This window comes from Lolium rigidum, chromosome 7 (assembly GCF_022539505.1).
Source record: "Lolium rigidum isolate FL_2022 chromosome 7, APGP_CSIRO_Lrig_0.1, whole genome shotgun sequence".
Taxonomy (NCBI): Eukaryota; Viridiplantae; Streptophyta; class Magnoliopsida; order Poales; family Poaceae; genus Lolium; species Lolium rigidum.
In genome coordinates this window covers 273,807,796-273,824,916 of record NC_061514.1, presented here as the reverse complement: position 1 = coordinate 273,824,916, position 17,121 = coordinate 273,807,796, and the positions used below count along the sequence as shown (strand labels likewise).

General features: G+C 44.1%; 1 protein-coding gene across 1 annotated transcript; it reads right to left on the bottom strand.

Moving 5' to 3' along the window:
- Positions 1-1,396: 1,396 nt before the first annotated feature.
- LOC124677904 (putative methylesterase 11, chloroplastic) lies at positions 1,397-5,401 on the bottom strand. Its single transcript, XM_047213848.1, has 5 exons — positions 5,000-5,401; positions 3,161-3,397; positions 2,311-2,451; positions 2,052-2,183; positions 1,397-1,961 (listed from the first exon to the last, which is right to left on the bottom strand). Exons 1-5 carry the CDS (start codon positions 5,330-5,332, stop codon positions 1,674-1,676), a joined length of 1,131 nt encoding a protein of 376 aa, XP_047069804.1. The 5' UTR covers positions 5,333-5,401; the 3' UTR covers positions 1,397-1,673.
- Positions 5,402-17,121: the final 11,720 nt, after the last annotated feature.

Here is a 17,121-nt window from a genome sequence, read left to right as displayed (position 1 = left end):
TACGCCAACCTGGTAGGCGCGGACCAGGCGCCGCACACCCCCCAGGCGGGTTGTCGGGCCGGCCCAACACATTCCCACTCTTGTTTTTTTTTTTTGCTTTTTTGTTTTTTCTGTTTAATTTTTCTTTTTACGTTTTTTAAAAGCTGATTCTTTTTAGACCCGATTTTTTAAAATTATTTAATTTTTTCAGAAATTTAAATATTTTCAAAATTTGAACATTTTTCAGATTGGAATAATTTTCAAATTGGAACAAATTTTTAATTGGAACAAAATTTAAATTAGAACAAAATTTAAATTGGAACAAATATTTTTCAAAAAAATTATTATTTTTTATATATGAACAATTTTTATACCTGAAAATTTTTCGAATTTGAACAATAATTGAACAATTTTCGCATTTGAACAATTTTATACTTGAACAATTTTCGAATTTGAAATTTTCTCGAATTTTTTTAGTTAGAACATTTTACATTCAAAAATATATGTAAATTTAAAAAATTAAATCTTAAAAACGAAAAAAGTAACAAAAATTAAAAAGAAACATAAATGAAAAAAAAAACATAACGGAAAAATGACTCAGAAAAAAAGCATCCAACTGGCCCAACACCCGAACTGGGCCGGCCCGTACCGCGCGTCAGTGTGCGGCACGGTACGCGCCGACCTGGTCGGTGCATAGAGAATCCGTCTTCCCGGGAGGCGACGCTGAGAGCGGCAAATATGGGCTCCCACAACATGTTGCAGCTGGGGCTTCGTCCCAACTTCAGTTACCTCAGGAGCCCAAAGCACAGGACGAACAGAGAGTCTGAGACGTCATCAAGCTGGACACATGGGTTTCAGGACGATTGACCCGACATTTGAGTATGTCCTCGAAATGGAGGATGGAAGGAAAAAACCATTTGACCTCAGAACCAGGTAAGGTCATCATACCCCTTCCCCGCCGCTGCGGCCTCCAAGAGTACCTCGTTTGCTACGTCGGCGATCAAGGGTGAAATCCGATCAAAAGACTATCACACGCATAGGACCTGACACCTGAGTCAGGATTACATATGATTTCGCGCCAATGCGGCTTTGTAAGACTGCTCACAGTGGGAGTAACTTAGCTAGTAACATCACACACTCCATTGTATTTTAGTGACATGGCATAACAATAAATGAAGAAAGAGAGGGAGGTGGTAACTAGCTATGTTACCATAACATCACACACCCCAAGACAAAATGAGTCTATAAATTAATAAATGAGATTTTGCATGATACTACCTCTAAGTTACTTTCCATTAGACTAGTAACATAGACTAGTAACATAGACTAGTAACTTATGCATGACACCACATTATGTTACTCTCCACTATGAGTAGCCTAAAACCATAATTCACACCGATAGAAGAAACAGTCAGCTTCCTTTCATTTTCCTCACTTGGCTGTACTAGAATTACATATGCGTCAACAATTAATTAGCAATGGCAAGGTCGTCAAGATGAGGGTGAATTTCAGAGCTCCTACTCTGCTGCTGCACCGTGACAGAACCAGCATTCTGTATAATGACTTCTGAACCATGGCATTCTGCCTCAAAGCATACTGTCAACCTCAACATATACAGCATCAGCAGCAGCAGCCATCCGAACAATCATGGCGATCTCGCTGGCTGGAAAAAAAATCTGATATAGAACAAGCTCTCATGATGCCTTAGCTGGTGGCAAGGTTGCTATCTCTACAAGTGCTTTGTGCAGCGCTTGTGGCCTCGAGAAGAAAGGGGCATGGTCGGACCCTTTCAGCCGCAGAACCTTCTCTGGCGGGTTGGCCGTGCACATGCTCTGCTGATGGGATAGAGGTATCGCGTTGTCCTCCGTGGTCTCAACGAAGAATCTCCGCACAGACCCGTAGTTTTCTTCTGTTAGGATGAGTTTCTCCATTACCGGGGCAAATGGGACAGGTCTGATGGACACCGAAGCCAAGGTGACATCCTTCAGGAACACAATGAGTGGGTGTCAGAGTTCAATTTTCAAACTAGGATTCAGCGATATAGTTGGAGGTGACCATGGAAAGTATAATACCTTGGCAGGACTTTGGTTGAATAGTAGATCTCTTATCGAGGCCTTGTCGATGTTGATAGCAGTGGGAGGCCGGTCCTTGCCATTGGAGTATACAAATTCCTGTGCCTTTTGGAGCATGCCATTTGTATCCATCTGCAGCATATGGAGAAGAATCGTCTGGCATCAAGCAGAATCCTCAAAAGTACTAACTTGAAGGCGATATAAAATTAAGTTTTTTCATCATATTTTTAATTACAATCACACTGTCATAGAGATCAACCTGTTGGAACATATCAAGAGCACTATGTCCATTTGTCAGCATTGTTGCACAAAGGAAAACAGCTTTGGCAATTTTCGAGGGAAACATCTCCATTGCATGGGATATGCAAGCACCACCGAAATCATGTGCAACCAAAATCACCTGTGCAATAACAAAAATATCAATAGAGTATAATTGGTTGGGTAGCAAAGATGATGTGCATAGCAAGAATATCAGAGAACAGGGGGTATGATGTACACTTGAACTTAACGGTAAAAATTTATTTAAAGAAATTATGTGGTGGTTGAAAATATGAAAACCAGCACAACAAATGAAATTCCAATAATACTAAGAAAATGCGAAGTTGAATCTGATCATCAGAGCGCACAGAATTTACTTTACTAACCAAAAATGACATCCCCTTCATAGATAAATTACACGTGCATTAATGGCATGTGATGCAGCTATTTAAAACTATTTAAGCAAATACTAACTCTCCTACTTCAAACCATAACCATCAGAAAAACTTAGCTGGTGTTCACAGACTCACATTTTAGTATCAATTTGAATGATTCCTATTATTATGATCGCCAAAATACGTTTACAGAATATATCCCTTATAAAGTTATTCCGAACACTGAAACATACAGTACTTATCTTATATGTATGCTGCATCAAATGGTTGGGTGTAATCTTAGGCTAATATTGTCAATCTTTTTTACCCGCAAAAGAAAACGTAGTGTCTATCTTAACTTCTTATTATGTTATCAACTACAATAGTCAACTGTAGCTTAATAAACATTCCTAATTGAGGTAGACTCTGGCGTATATGTGAAACATATTATGATTAGTATTTGAAAAGAGACCATACCTTTTCAGCATCACCTAGGCCCTTAAGGTAAGATGTAAGTGGCTCAGCATACTCTGAAAGACTGCTAATCTTGTTTGTATCAGAGCAATGAATCCCGGAGCCTGTTAAGTCGATAGCATTGACTTTGAACCCACTATCTTCAAGAAGTGACATGGTCTTGTACCAGCACCAAGCACCAAACCCGCCTCCGTGAACAAGAACAATGATGTTGGTTTCCAAATCTTTAGTATTCAAATCCTGTTGAAGAAGTAAATCATTGGTCAATCTGATACTATATGGATGCAATGACCGTGGTTAGATATACAAATAGTATTGTAACATCTTCCAATTAATGGAAGAGCTCCATTTGCTTCCGGTCTGCACACAAATGGACATAGCCAACATTTATGTTGTGTGGAAGTGTACACAAGCGACAAGCTTAAAACAACTTTGAACATCTGCATTACCTAAGTGACAATCTGTAATAAATATTTTGAAGTTTCAACAGAATTCAGGAACAGAAGTAGCAGACAAATTGTCATAAGGGTACTACCGTTTTACTAGTTGCAACTGTAGAAGTGGTTGTTTGCACGTTATTAGAAAATAAAACCCCAATTTACAGCCAAAATGCGTGCTAATTCAGCTTACCGTATATACACATCCAAAAAAAACTTAAGGCCATAAGCATCTCTTCTATGCAGAGGCCAGGAGTCTCAACCTCCTTTTCGAAAAACGACATCTAACAATTTAGCAGTGACATTGAAAATAGCAAACACGAATTTACCAGTAAACCAAATCCCCCTCTTCCACCAAAACACGTGTGGGGCCGTTCTTAAACCAAAATCTTCTTAGTAGTGAACAGTCAACAGGAATCATCAATTATGATTGCTCAGCGGTCAATTATGGCTGTATATAAGTCAAGCTTGCTGGCTGCCGACAGCCATTTCTAGTAACGGTCAAGAGAGGCTAGTTAACAACGAAACTTTTTTTTTTGACTAAACAAAGATAACACAGATTCACCGTGACTGAAACAATTTGAACTAGTAAGTAATTTCAGGAATGAGGATCCGTCACCATTGCACAAGTTGGCAGATACCCCCTCTCTTTTATTTTGAGGCTAAACAGTGGGAGAGCATCCCATTGGATTTTTTATATTATATATTTACATAAAGCAAGTATTTACAGAGTTATATTTACAAAAGCTAAACATTCAACCCCCATTTTTTTTGGAGAAAAAGATATCCGAGTGTCCTCTGTAGAATAAATGAACACATGCGCCAACATCATTGTCCTAGGAGGCTACAAGAAGCAATGAATGGAATGGCATCTGAATACTGAATCATGCCGATATGTACCAGCAACAACCACCCCCTATCAGGCAATCACCCACACAACCGTAGTTTCCAACACGTTGGCCCAAATCAATGCTCCACAGCTCGTCCTATGGATTACATTGTGCAGCCATGGAGGAACGGATGGACAGACACCTGGAGCTGCAGGCTCTCCATGTTATATATAGCCCCACTAGCCGGTGGCGCAAATGGCTCATAGATCCTCTGCAAAATGGAAGCACTACTGGTTCTCCCACGATCTAATCCCCCTCGCCATGGTAACAAATCGAAGGAGGACGCGATGTATTCAAGAAACGTTTACTACTGTAGTAGAAGATGACGGAGGTTCCCCACGGGCGACGCGAAAACCAACCGATCCCCACCAGGAACCCCGTGCGAGTAGAGTAAAAGGAAAAGTCAACAAGGAGCAGCGTTCAACTTCCACGCGGCGGCACGCGGACCAACGAAGCAATGCGACCGTAGGAAGCAAGCGGCGAAGGAATTGAAGGAAAGAACGCGTCGGTAGTACCTTGGCGAGGAGGTGCTGCGGCTGGAGCTCGGGGTCGGCGAGCGAGCGCGGGCGCGTGCTGGAGCTCCTCGGCAGCGGCGGGCCCTGCTGCTGCTGCCGCTTCGAGGCGTACCTTACGGACGCCGACCGGTCGAACGCGCCTCCAGCGCCGCGCTGCCCCAGCACGAGCGCCGCGGCGGCGGCCAGCGCCTGCTCGTCGATCTCCGCGGCCTTGGCGCCGGCGCCGCCGCTGCGGCGGGATGAGACGGAGGAGCGCCGCTTGGCGGCGGGCGGCGGGGAGGCCGAGGGGGACCGGCCGTTGCGGCCGGACATGCAGGAGACTATGGCGCCCATGGCGCTTGCTCCGGCTCCGGCAGGGGATCCGGAGGAGTCGTTGCTGGATGGAGAAGGAAGGGGAAAGAAAGGAGCAGAGCTGGAATGGGCGCGGCAGAAACGGCAGCAAAAGCATACGAAAATTTATACTTGTGGCAGTACTAGCCGTTTTTGCAGATAGGGACTTCCGTTCCCGCGGATTCCGTTTCGGGGTTGTTGGTTGTTGACTGTTGAGGGGTCGGAGGTGCCTTCATTTGACATGACGCCACAGGAAATGATGGACCATGTTTGGTCAGGCAGCAGCGCTGAAAAACACCAGAGATTTTTATTTGTCTGGCAAGACAGAATAAGAAAGTCATGTCTCGTTTCGTTTTTTTTACAAAACATGATACAGATGCATACCCTCACAAATACCCACGTACATTTATCCTTATGAACACATGAACGCACATCCTACTTCTGTAAGCAACTCCAAGAAATGAGTCAAACAAACTGATAATTCGGCAGTCTTGAGATTGACAAAGTCACCACAGACACATCGCTATTGACGGGAACCTCGTCTTCCACTAAAAGAAGATTCCGCATGTACGATACACTAAAGTGTCAAACCTAGACTGGAACTCTGGTTGGGTGGGTACCACTGCCCTCATAACCATCCAACCACGTAATTGTTCTGGTTTTGTTTCCGCGCATGCTTTTGATGGAGCAAACCCAAAGCCTCGAAACTCAAATGCGATGTGTTTGGTAGACTACACCTATTTTAGCCTTCTCAAGGGAAAATCTTGGGCCGTCTCTATGTTTTCTACTCTGCTTGGTAGTTCGCAGAGCCCTTTTCTGCATTGGACAAGCAACTCTATGCAATCATAAGTGTTTGGTTGCAGACATGAGGCTGCATATTGTTACCATGGTTTAAATATGGTGAACTTATGATTTCATTGCATATTACATCCGAGCATAAAGAAATCATAAGAACATGGTCTTAATGATCACGATAATCATGCCGACGATGATGAAATCTTTCAACCTACTCTCTCGGACCTAAGGTGCCCCTTCGCCTATAGGCATGGCTACAACAACCATTCGGTGAACAACCATTGCCTTGTTAGCCATAGCTTGATCATCCTAGAAGCTCTGGTACTCATCATGTACCTCCTCCAAAGTTACATACCCTCTATAGTTGTTGTCTTGATATTGGAAAATCCTACATGAATCGTGGACTCTTAGACGCCTCTTTCTGTACATCACACACCAATAACATGGCAGAAGAAGAATAAATAAGGTAATCCCTCCGTCTTAACAGAAACTGCTCACTTTTGTCTAGATACAATCCGTCTAAAAAATGCAGCTCACTTTTGTACCATCGCACGCAATAATGAAATAGTAACAAAGCATCATAAATTCACACCAGATCATAAGCTAAGAGGAGCATGCATCATGACTACCCAAAGAGGATCACAAGTAAGTATGGTGTTAAGCTACCACCATAACAAAAGTGGGTGTCATTCTAACACCGCAAGGTCATCATCACATGACTACATGAGGTCTATATATACCACCTCCTCAAAATGTACAAGGGTTTCAGCGGGAGGTGACGAAATCCTTAATTTCCGGTCCCCCTTTTTTCCTTTTCTCTTTTCGCTGCAGCTCGCCGCGTGCTCCCACCATCCCCGGCCATGACCGGCTAAGCTCGTGCAGGAAAAGATTCCCTTTTACAAAGACGAGCATGACACGAGGGTGGTTATGAGGAAACTATTGGTCACAACGCGTAGGGAACTCGCGTATCCAATCAACCCAACTTTTGCTCCACCGGGCTAGCTAGGAGAATGCATGGCACCATACATGCCCAACAGTAACCTAACACAATAGCGCCATCCAAAAACAAGTGTCTATCTAGACACTTCTTAGTTATTGATATATCTATGAGACACTTATATTTAAATGGAGTCAAAATGAATAGTGCATGTTGCATTCCTCAGTAAAAAAAGAAAAAGAAATTGCAAGCCCAGTGGTGGCGGGTAGTGCGTACCTCGTACTTCCTTCGAGATGCTGAAACAGAAAGCAACGTGGCCATATATGGCAGGTAGCGACGGAGTGGATCGGCACCGGCCGGCCGGTCATGCGTTCGTTCGTGTTAAGAAAACGACGGCCGGCCGGCGGCCAACCGAAGCGACGGCAGCACTCGGCAGCTAGCAACGCAACGCGAGGTCGGATCAGCAAACGTGCGACGTGCAAGAATATATCCTACTGGTCCGTATTTTCTTTTCCTCTATTGAACCGACTCTTCTTCTTTCCATGGATTTTCCCCGACTTTTCTGAACGATCTCTCTGCTTTAATTCCCTTCTAGTTGCAGCTTGCTGGGACGACCGTTCCGTGGTTTGACCGGCGGCGGCGGCGGCGGCGCGTCCACGGAGCAGAGCGACGGCTGAACGGGTCGGAGGGAATACTAACTGCACCGTGACGCGCGCTCAAGGAATTGACCCAGGTGATCTGACTTGTAAAGTAACGTTCAGGGCGACGCCACGTCGCCACGTATGTACAGGTTAGTTTATATACACACAAGACGTGTTCACCACATGCTACACGTACGCACGTCTGCAGACTGTACTACGTACTCTCCAGAAACAGCACCAGCTAGCTGCACATGGTGGAGTATCTTGGTTTATTCCTCTTTGGGTCACGCTCCAGTCATCATGGCAACGACTTTCTCCAGCCAGCACAGGAAGCTAGGGGCACGTTGGGCAGCCGGTCGTTGAGAATCCACTCGTAGGAATTCAAGCCCTGCGTGCGCCCCAGTCAAACACGAACCAGGTCGTTGATAATTTACACTCTACACGGTGGGCTATGCAATTTGGAAGACATGGCGCTTCGGCAACACTCGTCACCAGCATTCAGTTGGTTTTGCTTTGGCTAACTCTCTCGGACGTCGCAGCATCTTAGGTTTACCATTCTCATTGGTTAACAAGAAGGTTTTTGGAGTCTAAGGGCATCTACAATGCAGATGCTTATTCACAGGCGCTAGAATTTTAGCCCCGGCCGATCGGCAGTTGTCTTGTATAATCCCGGTTGACAGGCGCTTATTTATTGGGGTCGATGCCAAACCTTGCGCCGGACGCTTCGCTAGTTTTAGGCTTATACAGCACAAAAATCGGGCCAAGTCCGTTGAAGAATAAGCGCCTGAAACTAAGGCATGCATTGGAGCTCTAATCTGTTGGGCAGACGGTAGGATTAATTGCCGGACTTTTTAATGCTCAAGCGCCTCCCATTAAACATGCCCTAATAAAGCCCGTGTCAAGGCAAAAGGCAAGGCACACCTGAAATAAAAACTAGTCTCTCATCATTACATTACTCGATGCTTTAGCTCCGACCAAGGACCACATTTTCACTTGGTCTATAGTTCTTGGAATCGCCATAGCCACGGTGGTCGAACGGTTCGGAATACACGAGCGTTCTGTTCTTTCCATATCTGCCATGAAACAAGCATGATAAGACATGCCATAGCTTTCCTTGACGGCCCTCGTTTTGGCACGATGGTTCTCCACCAATCTATGATGGTTTGTGTGGCATCCCAATCACTTCGGTTGGCATCTTCAAGGGCGGTCCACTCTCTTAGGCACGACCAAACTTGGTCGCAAAGCTTGTAAAGACCACAATTTTACCAACCTCGCCGCTCTAACCTACCCGCCATCCAAATTCTATTTCGGAGAACCAACCAAACAAAACTGTCGGGGAGTTGAATGTGAGACAAACATTGCTCAATACTTGGCAAATTGAGCAATATTATTGGTGCTAAGACCATTTTGGATGTTGATTTGAGAAACCCACGAGTTATTCTCCATGGCCTTTCCGACGTTGCATGTTCTCTTACTCGAGAACTTGAAAATGAGCGGTGTGATGTCCGTGGGGCAGCACCAATCGAGCCAAGAGGACTCCAAAAGCCATAGTATTTATTAGCTGAAGTGCCCCGACAAATTTGTTGAGGTTGAGAATGCCGAGGCCTCTCCTGTCTTTTGGCTTGTGGCCAAATATACGCACATCTGATACTAACGATCTTGAGAAGAACCTCCACCGAAATTTTAAAAATGGTGATGAAGTAGACGGGCACAATAGTGGCATTTTATTCTATTTTAGGAATGTAGAGACGGATGGAACCGTGTGGACCAACGACTCAACGAGGCCGGTACTTCGTGGATAAAACGTGCTATTTGGTGAGTATGCCTGTCCGGAGTTGTGTAGTGCTATCAGAAATGGCAAATCAAATCAGGCCATTGATGCACGAGAACATGGTGCGAGTTTGTTCGAGGGAAAAGAAAGACCATGGTGCACGACGAGCGACACTGATCTAATCATGCACTTACCTACCCGGCTCCGTGTTAGCTAGGCCGGCATACCGCGGTTCGTGTTTCAGCCAGTGCAGATTTTGTTTGTTACTTATTTCTTCCTTTGCAAAAGTGGCTGGATGTCACATCCCACTTGTTTGGTTGAAAAATGTCTCGCAAACTGTCAAAGCTAGCGGCTATGTTTTGTTGCGGTGACCCGTGACCGTGAGTGGGCAAGTGCAAACATCCCGTCATGATCATGGCCATGTTTGTACAAAAAGATGTCAAAGACTTGCTCAAATCACTACAGGAATGACGCAAGGCCCCAGCGGCCAGAAACCCTCGGCGTAGCCACATTGGACCGTCGACGGCAGCCCTCGGCGTAACTCGGCGAGGTCCTCTTCGCCACAGCCACGTGGACCGCCCGCGTAGACCCGGCCCTCGTCGTAGCCCGTATACACCGATGGTGGCCGTAAGCGTAGCCACGTCGTCTGATAACTTCAAAATATATTTTTTAATTTGTTTTTTAATCTTTTTTTTAAATCTCTCACATGAATCATTTTAATTTTAACTACACTTAATCTTAGGTCAAATTACACTCATGGTCAAATTTTCCAATTTGGTCACTCATCCTCGCACTACTCCAACCCTAGCACATTTAACATCTTCGTTCATTCCGGTTAAGCTTCCACGAAAGAAATGTACTACCATATCAATCTTATTAACCCTTAGACCGTGATATCACAACTCTTCATTATTTTAAGTTTTAAACAATTATTTAAATAAACATCATGGTTAAGTAATAATAATCTTTATGCAGGATGCAATTATTAATTTATTTAAAAAAATAAAAAATCCTAAATTTCCGCAAATATTAAAATCTTCCTTTCATATTTCCATTTGAAATTTCGAGAATCTAAAAAATGCCAACCGGGTAAATCTGGGTGAAATTGGATGTAACTTTTCGAGTCGGTCATTTTGATAGGTTATACATTTTCCCAACTTCGTATGCAAAAGTTCATATCCTTTAACCGAAAAATAAACTTTTTTTTGCAACAAAAGTCGAAATTCAAATTTATTAATTTTCCCTAATAGTATGTTGTGTAACATACATGAATCTCAAACGATTTTTTTTATATATTTTTTTATCATTTTCAAGGTTATGCTGAGGGTAGCCGTCGGCGTAGATCAAAAAAAAAGAAGAGGAGGCTATGCCGAGGGCAGCCCTCGACGTAGCTCTAACACCGTGACAACGCCATCACGGTCTGGCTTTAGAGGGACCCGTGTCCAGCCCTACGCCGGTGGTCCGGAGTACACCGAGGATAGCCGTCGGAGTAGCGTTGCCTCCGTCGAGGGTGACGCCGACAGCTCTTTTGGTGGGCTGGCCGGACCGGGCCATACGCAGACGACCCCGCACAGTCGTCGCGGTTATTTGTTGGTCCACCTTGTTGAAATTTTGTCTCTTCCTTTACACCACAGTCCACACCATTCGTTCTCTCGGTGACATCTGGGCAAGAACATCGATCACATCTCCTCTGAAGATTCAGTTGTCCCCGCGGCAAAGCTCGTGTACGAGTGCGCATTTTGGATGAACCGCCGTGGGAAATTACGGTCGTGGCGGTAGTATTCCGAGGTTGAGATCATGATTTTAGATGAAAGATGCGGAGGCGCCTTTGCGATGAGCTAACTGACGACACGACCTGATTGATGCCTATCTCTTTTCTTCACCAAATCATGGTTGTTAGGCCTGCTAATTGAAAATGCACGACATGGGTGATTGCGTCCAATGTAAAGGAGAGGGCACCAACGAACTCGGGTGGTCCTAAGATTAGGCAGTCATGCACTCATGCTACATGTGATCAGCACCTACGAGCAAAAGGTTCAGCCCAGCTTCAAATAAGATTTGCAACTTGCTGAAGACCCACGTTAGCTTCACAAATTCTGCCAGACGAACAGCGGCGAATTTTCCATGTACAAAGTTCTTTTCAAATGCTATTCACTCAACACATATCTTTTGCACTTTCTGATGATTGTAGCTCACTTGCTTCACAGTCAGATTGACAAAAGCCACCTTCATTTTGCGGTTTTCAACTTCCAACTCTTCCCTGCTCTCCTTTTCTGAACTTTGCTGACAAGCAGGAAGTACAGAAGTATCATATATTCAAAACTGGATATGATTTGATCCCCACAGAGATCAAAGTTCAGCTCTCTGCAACAGGTAGCTCACATGTTCCCCACCAGAAAGCTGATCTGGGAAGTTTCTTAGGATTCGTCCTTTAATTAGTATCCGAAAAGGGAGCAGAAGAGAAGGGGGATGAAGAGGGAAGCATCATTTCTCCCATGGCACCTGGGCCGCAATATCATGAGTACCGTGATACCTTCTGTACCGTCATCTCCTCCTTTACCTCTCCTCCCCGCCTTATCATAGTGACATATATAATACGGCAGAGATACGACTAATCATTAAACAGCATGTCACTATGCCAGCATCTGAAGTCTGATCACGGCAAAGGGAGCAAAGGATCATCTTGCCATGAGTTATTGTACTGCGTACTGTGGAGCACTAAAGGTTTCAGAGATTCTGTTCTTGAGAATATCAGGGATACATTAATCTGTGAGATTATTTGCAAGATGAGTAATATCAGGGACTAGAAGAGCTTGATCGGTGATCCATTTGAACAATTCAATCGTCCGTCTTCAATTGCCAGGAGCAACGGCTACAGAGAAGCGCCGAGCTATAGTAGTATCACGAATGAGCTGAAACTGAGACAATCACTTGGCACTGACCTGAAAGCCTGAAACTGAAAGCGCCAGTAGGCTGTTGAAGTTCGAGCAGCTAGCCAATCTGGCGCCGCAAATCGAAAGCAACCGGTGATCATGCACGCAATCGGTGGTTGAAGCGTAGCGACTTCCGTCCGCACGCCGCCGTGCCACAACCACCTGGAAGGACGGCTCGGCGCGAGGGGTGGTCCATGGCCAATGCGTAGGTGCGACGCCTGTGCGTATGAGCTGCACGAGAGAGCGTGCGTGTGCATTGCCGGTCTGCATGTGCGCAGAAAGGCGCGCCGAGCGGAAGCTCAGGTTAATTAGGGATCGAACTGCATCTGATCGCCACTGAGCTGATGATAAGTGCGTACTGAGTTAAAACTGCGTCATATGCACGCCCACAAAGGCGCTGAGGGAGCGATCCCATTTGAAGTACCTTTCGGATTGTCAAAATCATTGCTCGACGTGATGATAACTTGCTACTAGCATGTTTTTCGAAATTTGACATTAATCAGAATGAGTCGAGCAATACGTGGTTTATGTTGAAAAACGGATATAGTTAGGTTCATATCCGAAAAAAAATAGTTTCGAATGGGACGGATTTTGTGGCGGTCTACACGCATTTTATTGATCCAATGCTCGGTGAAGTTAACTATATCCGTTTGAAGCACCTTTCGGATTGTGAAAATCATTGCTCGACGTGATGACAACTTGCAACCATGTTTTTTGATATTTGACATTAACCAGAATGAGTAGTCGAGCAATACGTGGTTTATGTTGAAAAACGGATATAGTTAGGTTCATATCCGGAAAAAAATAGTTTCGAATGGGACGGATTTTGTGGCGGTCTACACGCATTTTATTGATCCAATGCTCGGTGAAGTTAAATCTCGAAAAACATGTGCATGTTCCTTTTAGGAAAGGAGGGAGTAGAATCATGGTGATTTACAATTTCAACCTTGCTAAAGCTTAATTAGTTAGGAGGAGCAACAATAGAGTCGGAGGAGGATTTTGCCGGAGTGGTCAGGATCATGAGTGGAAAGCAAATGACAAAAGTTGTTACGAGGACACGATTGGCCCAAAAAACGAGGTAGTGTTGGAGGTTTTAGGCGTAGGGACTAGAAGAGACCAGGGCATTGGTGGAGTAAAAACGGGGACTGCGAGGCAGAGAGTAACCATGATCTATGGGTATGGACAAAGATGGATTATAGAGCATCTCCAACAAGCCCCCTAGTTTGATGTTTCAAGCTACGACCAACAAATTGATCAATTGTAGCAGGACCTTACTACAACTCCTACTATAGGAAGGAAGGCCCCTAAAAAAGCTCCTTAGAGCCCGCTGGTACAATGGGCTCTTGCTTTACCTCATACTCCCCTACCGCATTCCCATCGCTACCGCTCCTTTGTCAACGTCAAAGCCGCTACCGCTCCACTAGATGTGTCTCAATGACGAATGAGTACCACATCTCACTGTGTACATAAAGGATTATAATGGCTCAGAAATAGGCTAATGTTGAAGTTTAGCTTATACGGGGTCTGATTTTGGGAATACCATTGGAGACTAGTATGGAAGTGGAGATTACATTGATGGTGTACATTTACGAGGAGTAGCAATCGATGTGATGACAACGAATGTAGAATTAGAAAGAGATACTTGTGCTAATTGCTAGGGCAGCGACCATTGAAATAATAGGAGTGGGATGACGAGGAAGACATGTAAATTTAATGGCTCATAACAACATTTTTTCGTGCCTAATTTCAATATTTGTAACCTAGCTACAAGATAAATTGTCAACATCATTAGCTAATTTCTTAATATATATTTTATACCCGGTATAAAATAATGCTTCTGTTCGTTTCCTCCGAACATTTTTTTTGTTAAACCGTTCTTTTGTTTCCTCTTGAACTTCTTGTATTCACCCATAATGTTTTATTGCATAAAATATATTGAAGTTCTTGACCATTTTTTATATTATATTTTATTCTATTTTGTGTGGGTTTTTTGTTCTGCCACTAATATGACGTCATAAAAAATTCCTTTGTAAAATCACGATTTTGAGAACTAACAAGACAAACATATGTGTGAGAACATCTATTTATAACTTTTCGAAACAATATGTTGACGAATAAATAACAAAGTAATGCAAAAATTGAGAGAACACGTTTGTTAAATAGCGGACAGGCCCAATTTTCGTAACAGGCTGGCGTGTAAGAGAGCAGAGTTTCCTTTTTTTTTTTTGGAACATGGAAGCCTTTAGGGTACATTTTGTGACTTGGGCTTTAGCCTAATGAGAACACTCTTTCATGTGCAAGTTAAGAAAAAACAAAGGTTTTAAGAGGAAGCTGGGTGAGCTAGTAAGATACCTAAAGTGTGGCCCAATAAGTTCAAACCAGGCGGAGCAGGTAGCAGTACAGCACATCAGTGGGCTGCAGTCTTGGGCTGCAGTCTTGGGCTGCTCAAATAATAGCCCCTCCCATGGCTACATTTTCTCCTAAGCTCTGAATTCAGTTCAGAGTGCAGGCTCGACTAAAAGCTGACAGGGGAACGCCGAATATCAAGACAAGAAAAATCCAGACAAAGCCTTCTCCGCTAATTCTTTAAAGAAAAAATGCAATTCAGCCTAATGGACATCTATAAAAAATATAACAAATAGGCAGAGAAAAACATACTCACAAATGACAATTATCTTTCAGAATTTCTGCTCCATTCTTGCAGAGTCTGGCTAGTAGACCCGTCCTGGAATATTCCCAGTTACTGAAACCAACTTGCTGATAGCTAGAGTCGTTGATCCTTTCCTTCTTTGCTTTGCTCGGCCTAAACGGAAAGCCACGTGCCCCTTCAACATGTTGTTAATATTCAGCGTTCAGACCCAGTTAAGTCGTTGCTTAGTTAATCTCCAAGCAAATAAATGTTCCCAGATTAGCACGCAATTAAGCTTTGTCAATTTGGGGCCATGTACTCTAGCTAGCCTACACATGCAATGCAGGGCTGGCCTTCTCAAGAGTACCTGTACCACACATGACAGGCATGTGATCCCTTGAGCTGCTGAATACAGGTAGGTGTTCTAGCTGGTCAATACAATCAGTGGACACAAGGGGGATTTGTTAGTTAGTTTCGTTAGCTAACGAGTATTTCAACCTCAATCTAGTGAGATCTACTCATCCGTAGTCTAGCTCCACTACTTCAACGGCTTCGTGGACCCTAAATGCCGTGTTTGCAACGCGGGAATCTCATTATATTTCTTTAGGGATTCGAAGTGACTGATAGAAAATGGGTTCTTGTGTTGTCGATATGGTGGATTATTAGCTTTCAAAATGTGAATTAACCGTGCAAATCACAACAAGGTCAACCTGTGATTTGGTCATGGCCGGCAGGGAAGCTGAGGGGCCGGTTCGTTAGACTGCTGACTACATTGCATCGTTAATTCGCATGTGAGCGGCACGTTCGAAATTTAACAACTTGTAGGCCGTGCATGTTCTCTGTGTATTTAAACGTTGGAACCTTTCCGATGTACGGACACGTAGATGTGAAGAATCATGTGGATCTTGACTTTGAAGTCGGTTGCTTATCCCAATTCCCAAGCGCGTCGTACACATATCTCCCAATCCCCAACCGAAGCAAGCTACCCAATTGACACTTCCTATACCTCATACTCCACGTGGAAAAAGAGACTAACATGGAAAAGTGCTATAGCTAAGAGCAAAGGCAATAACGTAGTCGGCTGCCGGCTGTATACTTGTGCCATGTCACATGTAGCTATTAAAATTTTGCATTCGTACAGTAAGATGGCTGTTGTGCAGGCTATATCATATATTTAAGTATTTTAGAGTAGCAGGTGCACCAGGTTGCATGCAAGACACAATAAATCTAAGCAGCCGGCCTCTACCGCCGAAGGTAGGCTGTATGCGAGCTGTAGAATCTTGGTTTTTGCGCTGCAGCCCGGCTACAGCTCAAGCGCCCGCGGCGTTCTCTTTCTTTCCTTCTCTTTCCTCCACCTAGGATTTTGCTGACGTGCAATTTCTTGTAGCCTGCTGAGTAGGACCTATTGTACATGCTCTAACATTGCTTGACTTCGACTATTGCCCATATTTCTAGCTAGTGTGATTTAAATGGAATAGGAAATTGATGGAAACAAAAACTACGTTGGCATTTGTCCGACTAGATTGGTCTTTTTAGAATGTTAATTAACAAAACGAGAAACAACCTCTCTAGGGTTTCCGTTTCCTCGCTGGCGATGATGCTGGTTCGTTCTGCCTCAGGCGGCCCTTAGGACCTTGAAGGTTCAGCGGACCCATGGCCCCTCGCCGACGAGAGGATTTCCATCCTTCTTTTAGGAAGTTTTAGTTTCTTCTTTGGGATGGTGAAGCGGAGGCGACTTCCTGAATTCATAATAATGTCCTACCTGCCCAATCCTTGCTCTGGTGGTGTGCCTAGCACCGGCAGAGGGTGTGCCCGAATCTCCTAGCTTCTGACTTTTTTTTGTTTCGTTTTCATTGTTATGGTTGCAGATATGTCTCTTCCAATCTATAGTTTTCATCATTGGTGATGGATGGTGCTCTCGTACATTGGACCTTTGGTGATTAGCACAATGACTTTACTATGACAACCTTTGCCCTCCAATGAGGGAGGGGCGAGGATAATGGCACGCCTTCGGCTCGCTCAGGTGCTTGTAGTCATCTCTATTCATAATTTGTTTTAGGAACTTTTTATACTGATGTTGGTGATT

Coding starts and splice junctions, on each gene's coding strand:
- LOC124677904 (XM_047213848.1), bottom strand. CDS start 5,332: ATGGGCGCCATAGTCTCCTGCATGTCCGGCCGCAACGGCCGGTCCCCC. Junction 3,398..4,999: donor CGCAGCACCTCCTCGCCAAG/GTACTACCGACG, acceptor CTTCTTCAACAG/GATTTGAATACTAAAGATTT. Junction 2,452..3,160: donor GCCTAGGTGATGCTGAAAAG/GTATGGTCTCTT, acceptor GTTATTGCACAG/GTGATTTTGGTTGCACATGA.